Source organism: Chionomys nivalis, chromosome 21 (assembly GCF_950005125.1).
Source record: "Chionomys nivalis chromosome 21, mChiNiv1.1, whole genome shotgun sequence".
Lineage (NCBI taxonomy): Eukaryota > Metazoa > Chordata > Mammalia > Rodentia > Cricetidae > Chionomys > Chionomys nivalis.
The window spans coordinates 44,745,503-44,760,594 of record NC_080106.1 but is presented as its reverse complement, the minus strand read 5'-3'; the positions used below and the strand labels follow the sequence as shown (position 1 = coordinate 44,760,594).

Below are 15,092 nucleotides of genomic sequence, written 5' to 3'. Positions count from 1 at the left end.
AGTGATGTGGGATTCCCCTCTGTATAGTGTGAATATGTTTTATTACCATTGGTTCAAAAAGAAGCTGCTTTGGTCTATAGCAAGGCAGGATAACAGCCAGGTGGGAAATCCAAGCAGAGCTACATGGAGAAGGCAGAGTCAGGGCAGATGCCAGAGAGCCTCTGGAACAACACGTACTAGAGAACAGTAACACCATAAAGTCATGTGGCAACATATAGATTAATAGAAGGGTTAATTTAAGTTACAAGAGATATTAGTAATAAGCCTGATCAATAGGCCAAACAGTTTATAATTAATATTGAGCCTCTTAGAGTTTATTTTAAAAGTGGCTGAGGGACTGGGTGAGGAAAAGAAAAAAGCCTGTTTACATATGTTGCTTCAACATGGAGCTGGAATTTCTATATAAGACCTAACAAAGTTTAAAAAAGGGTTCTAGACACATAAAAATGGAGCCAAGAGCAACTTCATAGTTCATATCTCTCATTCTGGGCTTAGGTACAGAACTGCATCCCCTGGCCACAGTGGACCTCAGCTGCAACATGGCGGACTCCCACAGTCTCTTATGGACCGCACAGTGAAGAGGCTTCTCCCAGTCACTGAGAGCTTGAAAGCCAGTTGTGGTGTAAGAACACAGCTGCACACTACTTAGTACAGAGTTGGGGCAGTGAGTCTCGCTGGTGCCCCCGACAAGAGATTAGACACTCAGAGAACAGAGGGGAGGTCCCGACCACCATGTGCCAGCATCACTCACTAAGCTGAGCAGTATAGACAGCTAGCATCATACTTTTAAGATCCTTCTCGTGATCAAAAATTCAAAAATAACACATATATACAGTAAGGCCAAATTTAGGCAGAAAGCCTCTAAACGGGTCAAAGTGTATTTGATAAATGTGCTTAGGCTTGGGAGAGAGAGGAGAAAGGATAGACATAGTCATAGGTTAGAAGATATTTAAAGATAATAAAATGAGGTCCTTAAAAAAGGAATAGAGTAATAAAAATTATAATAAGCCATGTAAAAATGGAAAATACACAGAGTCTGATTATGTATATTATTGTGTTTTCTTTTTTTTTTTAAGTGTTAATGAGCTAATTGCTGAGAAACATTTGATTTTGGGGGCTGCTAAATTAAACCAACATATATATTTTAATGATTTCTTGACTTCAAAATTTGGGTCTGGAATATGTAGCTTTGGTATTGTTTTTGCTTCCACAGAAGATGAGATGAATTACTTCCAGGTTAATATGGTTTGATCAAGGAAGAGTCCCTGAGAGTTCTCTGAGGGGAGTGATACCTAGGTGATCCAACATTCAGAACAGCTTCAAGGCAACTGGCTGAGACTATGTTGCCTCAGAGACTACTACAGCCAAGATTTATCCATAATTCTAAATTTTCTCAGGGTCCCTCAAGATCACCAGCACCCACCAATCAGCAGCAGGTAGTTTAGAGAACTACTTCCAAATTCTCAAAATATTGTTTATAAATGTTTGTTTTCATTTAAAGAGGGTTGATTATAAATTGTTATTGGTCATAGTCAATTTCTTTCTAGAAGAAAGAGGAATATGACAGAAATGGGGAAAAATGGGTAGATTATTAAACCTACTTTAATCTAATAAACAACTATTAATCTTGAAAAAAATTACATTTGTATGGATTTTAGTTTATTGATAAAAATTTAAGGTTAATTTTTATATTGTATTTCTACTCTTGCTTAAGGTATTATGTTTATACAGCACAATTAAAAATGTAATGTGTAAGAAATACAAATTTATAATAGTCAAACTTAAGGTCATGTTAGTTAGGTTTTCTAGATAGATATATTTCAGATAGATAGGCATCTTCAAACACTTCAAAGACCTATAGAATATGCATTTAATGTTTTAATAACTTAGAATTTTTTTGGTGTGAGACACATCTACTCCTGGAAGCACTGATCTACTTCTGAGAGGAGGATGGGTACTAAAGACACTCCATATGGAGTTTGTTTTCTTCTTGCCAAAAACTGGCCTGAGCAATAGACCAAATGGTTTGTAATTAATATTAAGCCTCTGAGTGATTATTTTAAAAGTGGCTGTGGGACTGGGTGGGACAGAAAATCCTCTGTTTACAAACAACCTAAGTTATAGGCGAGCTTTCATAATTAATAAGAGGTCTCTGCTATTTGGGAGCTGGCTATCAGGACAGAGAAAGTCTTTTTACAGGGCAATGTCAACATTAATTAATAAGAGGTCTCTGTGGTATTATTTGGGAGCTGGCTATGAGGACAGAGAAAGTCTTTTTACAGGCAATGTCAACATTCATACCACTTCCATGGGAGGAGTGATTCTTGCCTTCTCAGCATGTATTCATTCCTAGTTAAGTCAGAACACTCACAAGTAAACTTACTCTGTAGCCATAAACAATGCTTGTAAAACACTGTTCATGTAACATGTGTTTCCCAGGTTAATAAGACCAGTTTTCCCAGTTTCAGATTTTCCAGAAAGTCTAGACAAGCAAGACGCCAAAGCATTGGATTGAGAAGTCCAGGCACTTTGATTGAGAATCAACTTAATCTTCTCTTCACTGGGTTTAGGAAAATCCTAGGTCATAATGAAAAAGAAAAAATAAGTTTAAAAGTAAAGTAAAAGCTATGTTTCAAAGGAAGAAGCCAATACCATAATAAGGATTTTCCCCACTGACATTTAAGCTTTTTTTTTTGCTCCCACTCACTTTGTATATTATTGACAGCATTCGGTCAACCCTAAAAAATTAAATTATATTTCGGGGTGCCAGCTAATTTTGATGGTCAGCTTGACTGAATTAAAAACAAGGAGGAGTTAATCAGGTACACTTCTGGGTATGTGTGTGATGGTGCCTCTAGACTGGCTTAACTGTGGGGACAGACTCACTCTGAATGTGGGCTATGCTATCCCATTGGCTGGGGCCCAGGACTAAATAACACAAAAGGAAAAGGAAAAAGCTAACTGAGTGCTGATATTCACCTTTCTCTGCTTCCTGCTCTTCTCGGGGTGGATGACTCTCGAATTATAGCTGAGAGCTGCTCTTGCTACCATGATCCCTACAGTGATGAAGTAGGCCCTCAGACTGAAAGTCAAAAGAATCCGTCCTCCTTTACGTGGCTTCTTGACACTAAGCTCATCACAAGCAGAAAAGTAATAGATACAGGAAACAAATGTCTCCTAAAATCTTAAGGAGGTTTATTTATTTATTTGAGACAAAATCTGAATCTGTAGCCCAAGCTTGGCTTGAACTCACAATAATCCTCTTGCCTCAGTATCCCAAGTGTTGAGATCACAGACATGAGATAACATGCTTGTCTTAAAATACTTTAAAGTTGAAGGAACAAGAAATTCAAATCACATGTCAGTTACTTGTATCCAAAGTCTGGTTCACTGCTCACTCAGTAGTACTCAGGACTAACCCTAGAAATGAGGGCCTAGAGTAGGAATGACAAGTCAGGTTAGCATAAGGAACTCAGACTGTGAAAAGTAAAACTCAATCTCATGTTTTGCCACCTAGAAAATCACCACTACAGCCAAGTAGTACTGCACACCTTTAATCCCCACATTTGGGAGGCAGAGGCAGGCAGATCTCTGAGTTCAAGACCAGACTGGTCTACAGAGCGAGTTCCAGGACAGCCAGGTCTATACAGAGAAACCCCGTTTTGAAAAACAAAAACAAAACAAAACAAAACAAAAAATTTAAAAAAAAGAAAGAAAAAGAAAACACTATGACATAGTCTTCTTCCTTAGTAAGAAAGTAAATAATGTAGTAAGCAGAAAATGAAACAGAAATTGAAGTGTAAATGACTTCACACTCAAGTAGAGCAATGGGCAATAAGGAACCCTAGAAAAGTCAAAGAAAAAAAAAGGAGATGCTGAACAAACAGAAAGGGATGAAAAATACCCCCAGAAATAGATTGCATAATGTTTTATTAACCTTGAATTTTCTTAACACTAATGAGAAAGGGACAACAGCAGCAGACATTGGATAATGCAAAAAACTTCTGAATTAAATCAACCAGTATATTTCAAGGATGTGTTGACCTAACAATGGAAACCAGGAGATGTACTACGCTGGGGAAGGGGTTTTGCTCTTGTTTCCACAGGAGAAGAAAAATTATGGATACCATCAAAATTAATAAAGATTCACTTTGAAAAGGAAAAAAAAAAAGAAAAGTCACTTATGCTTAAATGATTAGCTTTTCTAGACTGAGATTACCATCTAATGCTCACACTACAGAAATCTAACACTTTGACATAGCATTTTAAGACGCCCCTCCCCACCCCTTTCTTTTGGCTGTTGGCAGCTGGTAGAAATACTTTCCTTATCCTGAGAGCTCCTTTGGAGATGCACTGAAAAACTGAAGAGTGCCAGTCAATAAAATGGCAGCAATGAGGGCAGACAGTCATGACCTATCACGTCCGTGGCAAAACTTCCGTATGTAATCTACTTCAAAGAGGGCAGGGTCATACCAGCACCACAGAGGCTTAATAGCGTTTTGTTTTAGACTCAGTCCTTAGTCTGAATTAGCTGGATATAAAAACATTCTTAATTTCCCTTACACATATGGGTAGTAAGGCAATGTGATCTGTATATTGTATTTCCAACATTAATATCACGATTAGAATTGGTATTTAGTAACTTCTGATTAAGCCTGACTGAATTAAGTTTTCCAATTCTTTGATGATACTCTGATTTTCTAGTCAACCATTTTGCAATACAGACAGGAGCAACACTTTCTTGAACCTACCATTTATTGAATTTGAAAAACAAGGTAAACAAATATAGACATTCACAAAGTCTACAACACAAAAGAAAACCAAAAACAGAGAGGGAGCCAGTCAAGTATTTCCTTGATTCCAAGATCGATTTAACTGTTCAACATTTCTGACACTGAGATGCAAAACTTATGTCTGTATACATTCAATGTAACATACTGTCACTAGCCAATTCCTTTAACAGCTCTTATAAATTTAAAGTAACATATTTTACTTGATGGCACCACAGAGCTAAGAAATGTGCCTACTGATTTAGAATGGTGGTGTCAAAAAAGAACAGAGAATGAAATCATCTTTTTTTTCTAATTCATTTTTTTTCATTTTACGTACTAGCTCTAGTTCCTAGTTTCTACTCCTTCCTCCCCTCCCACCCTCCACCTTTCCCCATCCCACCCCCATCCACACCTTTGGGGAGTCAACCATGTCTGGTATACCAAGTTAAGGCAGGACCAAGCCTCTCTGCCCTGTATCAAGGCTGAGCAAGTGAAATCACCACCTTAAAAGCAGCTCATTATGTAAAATAATACATTTGCCAGACTGGTCCATTATAGTGTGTGCGGCTCACAGGACTGGTACACAGCCATCATACCTTTACTGCCTCCAGAATAGGCTCGTAGAGATCTGGAAATCCGGAGTAGTGATACATCATACAGTGCACCAACTCCGTTACCTGCACTAAGAAGGCTGTGCTAGAAGGCAGGCCATCAGTTCTGAAGGAGTGAACCAAGTTCACTACATGAGGAACAATCTGAAGAGAAAAAAAGAAGCATTCTGTTCACACAAGTTGACAGCACATCCCCAGCCTACAGACAGAACGCAATTGTTATATGATTAGCATATACTTTTCTGTATGTTTAATCATGTTTTTCTTAATGAAGTCACATGATTGTAATCATGTTTAAAATGTATTATATATATATATATATATATATATATATATATATATATATATATATATGTCTGGAATCACTGTCTCCCACATGTGTGTAGGTGCCTGTAGATAACAGAGGATGGGTAGAATTCTCCTGCAGCTGGAGTTACAGGTAGCTGTCAGCTACTCGGCTCCTCTGGCGAGCACTGTTAACTGCCTAACCATTTTTTCAGCTCTGTAATCTCATTTAATACTCTTCTCCCTCCACTCAGCATAAAGTGTATGTCACCAAGCCCAACAACCTATGGAACCTCCATGCTGGAAGGAGAGAACTCACTGTCAAATTGTCCTGACTTCCACACATACATTATAACACAGATATATAGACACAAACATACACATATCATAAATAAAATAATAATAATAAAAGGGCCTGTGATTTGCCTTTGTAGGTTAAGGTGTTTACTAACAAGCCTGAGGACCAGAGTTCAGTCCCCAGAACCCACATGGTAGAAAAAGAGAACCAACCTCCATAAATTGTCTTTTGACCTCTGTACCGTGTGTCAGGGCATGTATACAATCCACCTAAAATACCAACTAGGTGTAATATAGAAGCTTCAGTCATTGTTGCATTTAAAAAATGCCATTAGTTGAAAAATGTTATGGTTATTCTATTGACTAGATAAGTTTTTTTAAAAACTGTTTTGGGGTACTAAGGCTCAAGCCTCACCTTTGTATGCCAGGCAAGTGCTCTACTATCGAGTTACAACCACAACCCAACCAGATTTAACAGAACATTAAAAATCCCAACCTGGAATCAGTGAAAGAGCTCCATCTAGTGTAAGTTTGAGTTTAAAATTTTCAATTGAAAAAATTATATATTTTGCATAGCAATGTGAACTCCAAGAAAGTCTCTGAAATAACTTACATATGTAACTAAAATTGTGGTCAGATATCAGGATTATATTATTTGATAAGCACATGAATGATACCTTAAACAGAATCCTTATTTACAAACAGCTGCTCCAAAAATAAAGCCAATCAAAAACATCTACTATTTTTAAGAAACTGGAAATAAAAATTGGAAAAATTTAAGTGCTCATTACTGATAAAAATCTTGAAAATATTTAATATTGATAACCAGTACAATAATGACCTTTCATTTAAAATCAGTCTAAAAGCCAACTCATACAAAGATTTAAGACATTATAATAAAAAAGAAACATTTTATTTTACAGAAATGACTTATTACAATAGAATACTTTAAAAATTATTAATTATTAATAATTATAATTATTAAACTATTAATCACAATCTGATATTATGTATGTATAACTTCTGAAATCTTAGTGTCTCAGGTTCTGTATGCAGCCCCAACTCCTGATAAACTGCAATCCGAGTTCTATTAGGGCTGTCTCATCAAACGGTACTAAGAATAGCAGGTACTGGCCCAGTCAGCAGTCAGATTCTTCAGTCAACAGTAGTATCTGTCCTGCACTGTCTGAATTTATTCTGTTAAACGCGTTAAATCATAGGGTAGCTTTTATGCCTCCTTCTTAAACTCAATTCTATTACAGTTACTGATAAGGTCAAACTAGTTTTAAAATTATGATTTTAAAATTTAAGTTTTTATTAACTGAAATTGTTCTTAAGACAATTCAAACATATATAAACATTCTAATTATTCTCATTCCACACATAAAAAAAGTTTTATTTTATGTATTTGGGTGTTTTCCTGCATGTACGCTCATGTACCACATGCATCCCTGGCCTGGTGCCCAGAGGGTGTCAGATGCTCTGGAACTGGAGTTATAGTTTTAAGTCCTATGTGGGTGCTGGGAATTAAACCTAGGTCCACTGGAAGAATAACCAAGTTCTTAACTGCTGAGCCATCTTTCTAGCCCTTCCACACCTTAGGCTTATGATTTTGTGCTGAGCTCTGATTACAACTTTCCTTGGGTACATGTGGCTGCATACAGCTTGAACATGCCTGCTACCGGCTTCTAATGAGTTTGTTCTTCTTCTATCATGTTTATATCCCCTGCCTCCTTCCTCCCCCACACCCCCAGGATATAACCTAGGGATTCCTGCATCTTTTTTTGTTTGTTTGTTTTTGTTTTTTATTGATATTTATTGAGCTCTACATTTTTCTCTGCTACTCTCCCTGCCTCTCCCTTCCCCCTTCAATCCTCCCCCAAGGTTCCCATGCTCCCAATTTACTCAGGGGATCTTGTCTTTTTCTATTTCCCATGTAGATTAAATCTTTGTAAGTCTCTCTTAGTGTCCTCATTGTTGTCTAAGTTCTCTGGAATTGTGGTTTGTAGGCTGGCTTTCTTTGCTTTATGTTTAAAAACCACCTATGAGTGAGTACATGTGATAATTGTCTTTCTGTGTCTGGATTACCTCACTCAAAATAATGTTTTCTAGTTCCATCCATGTTCCGGCAAAATTCAAGCTGTCGTTATTTTTTCTGCTGTGTAGTACTTCACTGTGTAAATGTACCACATTTTCCTTATCCATTCTTCGATCGAGGGACATTTAGGCTGTTTGCAGGTTCTGGCTATGACAAACAAAGCTGCTATGAACATAGCTGAGGACATGTCCTTGTGGTACAATTGAGCATCCTTTGGATACATACCCAAAAGTGGTATTACTGGGTCTTGAGGAAGGTTGTTTCCTAATTTTCTGAGAAATCGCCACACTGACATCCAAAGGGGTTGTACCAGCTTGCATTCCCACCAGCAATGCAGAAGTGTTCCCTTTTCCCCACAACCTCTCCAGCATAAGTTGTCATCAGTGTTTTTGATCTTGGCCATTCTTACAGGTGTAAGATGGAATCTCAGAGTTGTTTTGATTTGCATTTCTCTGATGACTAAGGATGCTAAACATTTCCTAGGGACTCCTACATCTTAAAGGAATGCTCTATCACTGAGAATATCCCTAGCCCTCATCTCTGTATATCTAAACACATCTCAGTGATAAGTCTGTAAAAATCTGTTACTTTCTTGCTAAATTAGTCTGAAATCCAAAATTACTTTAAAGTGTTTCTTTACAGGTGAAGAGAGAAAGATGAAAGCTAAGAATTTTAAAAATGAATTTCATAGTTTCAATTCTTTCAAAGCTCTTCTAGTGCAGATTTGGTCTTTAAAACCAGTTTACAGTTTTGTGTCCTATGACCTCCTAAATGGTCACTCGTCACCTGCGTGGAAATAAGACACAGTCCTTCACACCAACACAGACGGCCACACAAGTAGGCTGCTGCCTTCTATTTCATTTTATGTAGATGAATTTTTTGCCTGCATGTATGTACATATGTGTACATATCCCGGAGGTCAGATTTCCTGGAATAGGAGTTCTAGATGTTTATGAGTCATTATGTGGGTGCTAGGAACTAAACCTGGGTTGTTCAACAAGTGTTCTTAACCACTTAGCCATCTCTCTAGTCCCCCTAAAGTGAGATTTTTTTTTGAACATGTCAAATTAAATGCCTTTAAAAATTACTGTAAGACTCATTAAATTAAACATAATTGCTACTTGAGGAATACATATGACATGTTAAATTACTAACTACATTTTTTTATTTCTCCATTTTAACTATGCATCACAGATCGGTGTAAAACGAATTTTTCTTTTTATAGAAAGTATATGGAAAGCAGCTTAGCCTCTAACGATACACATCAGAACTTCTTTGTTTATGCCTGGATTTCTAAACACAAAATGTAATGCATGACTGATGATGCTCATCCGAGGCTACCGCTCACACTCAAAATTCTTCACTGAATCATGTGGAGTCACTGCTAATTTAACTACCACACACTTCATTACTAGATCGCCAAGATGTTTGTAGTTGAACTTTGTAGAGTACTTACACAGTATTAAGTTTCGATTTTCAGGCTTTACTAAGTCAGATCAAAAATTTTCAATTTCAAATCTAGATATTTCTTAAATAGGATGGTTTAAAACTACTTTAATTCAAAAGCTAGAATTTCAAAATCAAAAATTTGTTATTTTAACTCACTGTTTTCAGAAATGGAAGAGAAAAAAATACAAAAGGTAAGAAAGCACTTTTTCTTTTTTTAAAAAAAAAACAAATTGCAAGGAAAAGAATAGGGCCGGGTGGTGGTGGCACACAACCTGTAATTCCTAGCACTAGGGAGGCAGAGGCAGGTGGATTGCCGTGAGTTTGAACTAGGACAGCCAGGGTTGTTAAATAGAGAAACTGTGTCTCAAAACAACAACAATAAAAACAAATAGGTTTATAGCAGGGCCTAAGTGATTAACTAGAGATTAAGGAATGGCGTCAATGTAGAAGGCAATGTGCAATAGTTCATTTCCCAGAACTTCGAAAAGAACCTTTTTCTCAGAGGACCTGCACATGATGATGCCAGAAGACAGCGACAGATGTTTTCTCTGCTGAAGCATTTTGTTTATATGCCTAGTAAAGTAACTAAAAATTGAGATTCATCTGATAAACAATCTTATGGTTTCACCATCAATTTCACTACAACGAGAACAGAAACTACAGAAAGCACTCATCCAGATATCAAATGAAATGACTTATTGCCACGGTTTCCTTAAAACAAAGTTTGTGGGTTTCCCCCAAAGGAAGAGGCCCTGGGTAGCCTGTATGAGCCGGCGGTACTGCGGTTCCTTAGCTGAGCACAGCCAGGAGGAATGAAGTCTGCATTTCTGCATGACTTCTCTGACTTGTCAGGGTGCATTAGGGTCCCTAAGGTGGTGCATGCTGCTGCTGAGTTTCTACTCTTGTAAAACATGAGCAGACCTTGGAGAATGCAGATAACCACGTGAAAGTCTCCTGAAGCGGACGGATCCCCAAAACACGTTGTCACTCCTCATCTGCAGTAACTGACAGCTGCAATCAGATCAAAGCCAGCAAGCAGCTGCTTCGGGTGGCAGGCACAATTGTGACTACTGTGAAAGATGGCGTTGGTGGACGGAGGACTCAACTCTTCGTGCTTTCCAGTGCCACCGCCAGCACTGATGCCACACCGATCCTGCACTGCTGATGTGTGAAGGCCCCTGCATCGATGGCTCCTGTGCAGCAGCAACTTCCAGTTGCAGGTGATGCTCCGAGTGGACCAGTTTTGGTGAAGCACAAAACTTTGTGAAAATATACTCTTTGCCAGAATATTCTACAAACCCAATTTGTTAAGAATTTATAGTTACATGAAATACTATAAAGCTAACCTGCAGTCTTTCCAATATAATGTGAGTTCTACTTTGACAAGTATTTAGAGAGCTTGCGTCATACTTACCAAATGGAATGCCTCTGGAGAATGCTGAAAACTAAGCAGCATATGAGAGAGAACTGCAAGAGCACCAGGTCTCACAAGAGGAAACCAAAGTCGATTAAAAACCTGCAGAATGAGAGAGTATTCTCAGAGTTCACAGGAAAAGCACTAGCCTTCCCTCGCTGACAGTCATGTATGTGAGTCTCCCTCTTCCTTTAAAGCCCTATCCTAACACATTATTAGACCTTGCGGGAGAGAAAGGAAGTATAATAGGACTGAAGTCAAAGAGAATGTAACGATCTAAACAATTCTCAAAAGTCCATTAAGTGAAAATACGTTCAGATATGTAAATAAGCATATTTACTATGGAGTCACTATTCATTCAGCTTACTCCATCAATAGATACTGAATAGCTATGATTGTTTGGCACTGTTCCAGGTACTGTAGGTCATATATGACTTATAGTTAGAGGACATTTACTAGATAACAAAAAGTAATAAGCATAGATAATGCTAAAAATACGAAGTAGAACACAGTGACCAGGAAACATTGGGTAGCAAAGGACCTTGTCATTTTATAGAGGTTAAAAATGCCCCAGGAAAAAGACAACATCTGAGTAGAAACTGAAGGGACATCAGCTTCACAGACACTTAGGACAGGAACATTTATAAACAGGGCAGACAGTACTGCAAAGGCCCTAGGTTCTCCAGACTGATGTGTTAGACCACAGAGGACAATGTCACTGGAAGTGAGAAATGGGATAAGAAAGGACAGCAAATGGAGCTCTTGTGCAACATTTATAAGGAACCAAAAGCAGGAGCAAGGAAGTTACTGCAATCAGTGCTACAAGAGATGATGGCAACTTTGGACCAAGGTATAATAGTGATGTAATTGGCTAAAATTGGTAGTAGGATTCTGGGTTATTATTTAAAGGCAGTTAGAATTTGTAGGACAGTGGTTGAGTCAATAAAGAGTATCAGAAGACTGTGGATAAGCTGAGTTTAATATTTCTGAGTATAGATAGATACACTTCTTGAGTTAGTTAACACCTATGTCTTTGGAATATGGTTTAGCTTTCTCTTGCTGCAATAAAAACCTTTATGGGAAAAAAAAAACAATCTGACTTCAAAACACCCTCTCTCCCCAAAAAGAGAAAAGAAAATAAAGAGAAAGATCTGAGTATAGATAACCGAATAAATGTGCGGTGGTTTGAATGAGAATGGCCCCAAAGGCTTAGTAACTAGGGAGTGAAACTGCTTGAGAAGGATTAGAAGGATTAAGAAGTGTGGCCTTGCTAGAGAAAGAATGTTACTGGGAGTGGGCTCTGAGTTTTCAAAGCCCATGCCAGGCCCAGTGTTTTTCCCTTTCTCCTTCTCTCTCTTTCTGCCTGCAGATCAGGATATTAAGCTCTCAGCTACTGCTCCAGAGCCATGTTTGTTTGCTTCCTACCATGATGACCATGAACTAACCCTCTGAAACTATAAGCAAGCCTCACTTAAGTGCTTTCATTTATACGAGTTTTTTTGGTCATGGTGTCTCTTCATAGCAACAGAACAGTAGCTAAGACAAAATGGACATGGAATTCAAGGGCAAACAATGAAATGAAATATAAATCTGTCAGTCATAAAGTTGGACACTTTATTTAAAGCCATAGAGCACCCATGATTACTGCATGGTGCAGAACACTTAAGCATGAATTAAGAGAGAAAGTGGGCCAAAGAAAGTTAGGAGACTGATACCCCAGCAAAAGACAAGAGACAAAAGAGCACAGTGTCCTGGGAATTAAGTAAAGAAAGTGTTTTAATGAGGGAGTGATTTGGCTCAGGATGTGGATCAGATGGAAGTTGCCTAACTTTGATCCCCAACACCATGGAAAAACCAAAACCCCACACAAAAAATGTGGTGATCAATTGTGTCTTGGGTTTAGCAAAACATGAAGTAGAATCTTAGAAGGCAGTTAGGTAGAGCACAGTGCTAGAAGTTTGATGATTTGGATTTAAGAGTTCATGGGAGCTGAGCATGGTGCTAAATTCCTATAACCTTTCTATGTGTGTGGCTACGGCAGGAGGATTGTGAGTTGGATGTCAGTCTGACCTCTGTAGTGAGACAGTCTCAGAGAAGCAGAAGATAAAAACACCATCATAATCATTAACAACAACAAACAACAACCCGGAAAAACAAACAAAAAAGGGCTAGTAGGTGGATTGTTTTCACATTGAAAGTTTGAACAGAGCAAACTAATTTCAATTGACTATTCCCTACATGGCAATGGCTTTTGCCCCCTAAAACCTATTAAAAACAAAACCTAAACTAGGAACACACTCGGAAGTCTATGCATTCCGATGGGCTGATCCACTTCGACTTACCAGTTCTATTTTCAGCAAAGTAACGTCTATTAAAATAGTAAACTTCTGAACAGCTGCCAGTCCTTTCAGGAGAGCAATTACCCATGTATCCACATGCTGAGCCAATGGCCAAGATAGCCAGTCAATCATTCTAAAAAGTGAAGGAAGACATAATTATCAGTATTTCAAACATCATTCCGGAACAGCAAGAGTTACAACTGATACCCATTCACTTTGTAACTCAAACTGTGGCCTGTCTTCAAGCACTTTCCAGTCTTGTAAGCTGACAGTTTCTTTATTCAATGTATTCCCATGAAAGACTTTATTATAAATGACCATTTCTCATAACTGTCAAATTTCAAATCGACACTATATAGGAATATATATATATATATCATTCGTTCAATAGTAACTGTTATAAGGAGTTTAAAATCAGACATCTGAAATAAGATGCATGGATATTAACTAAGATTTTGCTTCTTGCTAAGTAGTGTAATGTGAAACATACCATTAAAGAGCCTACATTCTGAATCCTGGTGCAAGTGTCTCTACCTCTTTCAAAATTCTACACACAATGACAACAAGGAGAACCACCAATCATAAAAAGCACTGTGTAAATATTCTAATGACCTGATTTTCTATTACTGCGTATTTCTTATATCAAGTCAGTTCAACAAGAAAAAGATGAAGTAATACGGCTTTTTTTCCCTAAAGCTAGATATACAGCACACTAAAGACTAGTTCAACTCTTTGGAAAGCAGCCAGGCTATGTAATTGATATAATTGATGAAGTAATCTATTTAGATGGATTAGACACTAATAAAGAGTAAAAAAAAAAAACTTTACAGGTTTCTAGAGTCAGAATAACTGGTTTAAAAAATCTCAATTCACAATTTATTAGTTGACAGAATCTAAACACCTTATTTTCTCTTCCTTAGTTTCTTATCTCTAGGTTATAAATATGCTTATTTACAGGGCTGTTCTGAAGATTAAATGAATGAATAACACTGGAAACATTCATCATGAATGTAACCCTCCACCAAATATTAACCCCAGGGAGCAATTAGCATCTTTTTTTTTTTTTTTTTCCAGACAGGGTTTCTCTTTTAAAAAGTTTATTTATTATTGCTGGTGAGTGTGGTATCATGTGTATGTCAATGCATGCCTTGACAGACACAAGGAGGACAAAGCATGGGTTCTGAGGAATGAACTGAGGTTGTCAGACTTGCGCAGCAAGTACATTTATCCCACTGAGTCATCCTGTTTGTCCAGCAATAAACACCTTGATTGTACAAAATGTCAGACATAAATACTGAGGATATAGACTGTGATCAAAAGAACACTACCATGTTAAAAGCACTGACATGGGCATTATATAACTATCTTAAGACTGGAAGATCACCATCAGTCTTTCTCTTTTGGCTTTCAAGACAGGGTCTCACACTGTTGCCCTGGCTGGTCTTAAACTTGTGGAAATTCTCTTGTCTCAGGCTCCCAAGTGAAGGGTTTATAGTAGCGCACAACACTGTTGTTTTGTTTTTCAGATGTAAATGTTCTAAAAAGTGTGCCGTGTGGATCCCAAATACAATGCATACTAACTGCCTGTTACATGGGAGCCCTCCATTCCTTACATACATTTTCTTTCTTTTCTTCTTTTTCTGGCTTCTCACAACAATAACTGCTACAAGTCATTGAAGTAGTTGCTAACAGTTACTCTATCATCTACCTATTGCAGGGCTGCTTTTTACAAAACTCTGTAGTCATTATTCAAAGAATAAGAAAGAGGCATATGTGCATTTCTGCCGAGTATATACAGACTCATCTTTAAAAAAAAAAAAAAAGCAA

At 37.7% G+C, this 15,092-nt stretch overlaps 1 protein-coding gene across 1 annotated transcript in view; it reads right to left on the bottom strand.

Moving 5' to 3' along the window:
- Positions 1–15,092, bottom strand: part of Usp38 (ubiquitin specific peptidase 38) — a 32,875-nt gene that overhangs the window by 12,304 nt on the left and 5,479 nt on the right. Inside the window, exons 3-6 of the mRNA XM_057753464.1 lie at positions 13,269–13,398; positions 10,927–11,028; positions 5,369–5,527; positions 2,384–2,577 (exon numbers count right to left, since the gene is read on the bottom strand). Of these exons, the coding sequence (XP_057609447.1) occupies positions 2,384–2,577; positions 5,369–5,527; positions 10,927–11,028; positions 13,269–13,398 (585 nt within the window). The remainder of the gene's footprint in view (positions 1–2,383; positions 2,578–5,368; positions 5,528–10,926; positions 11,029–13,268; positions 13,399–15,092) is intronic.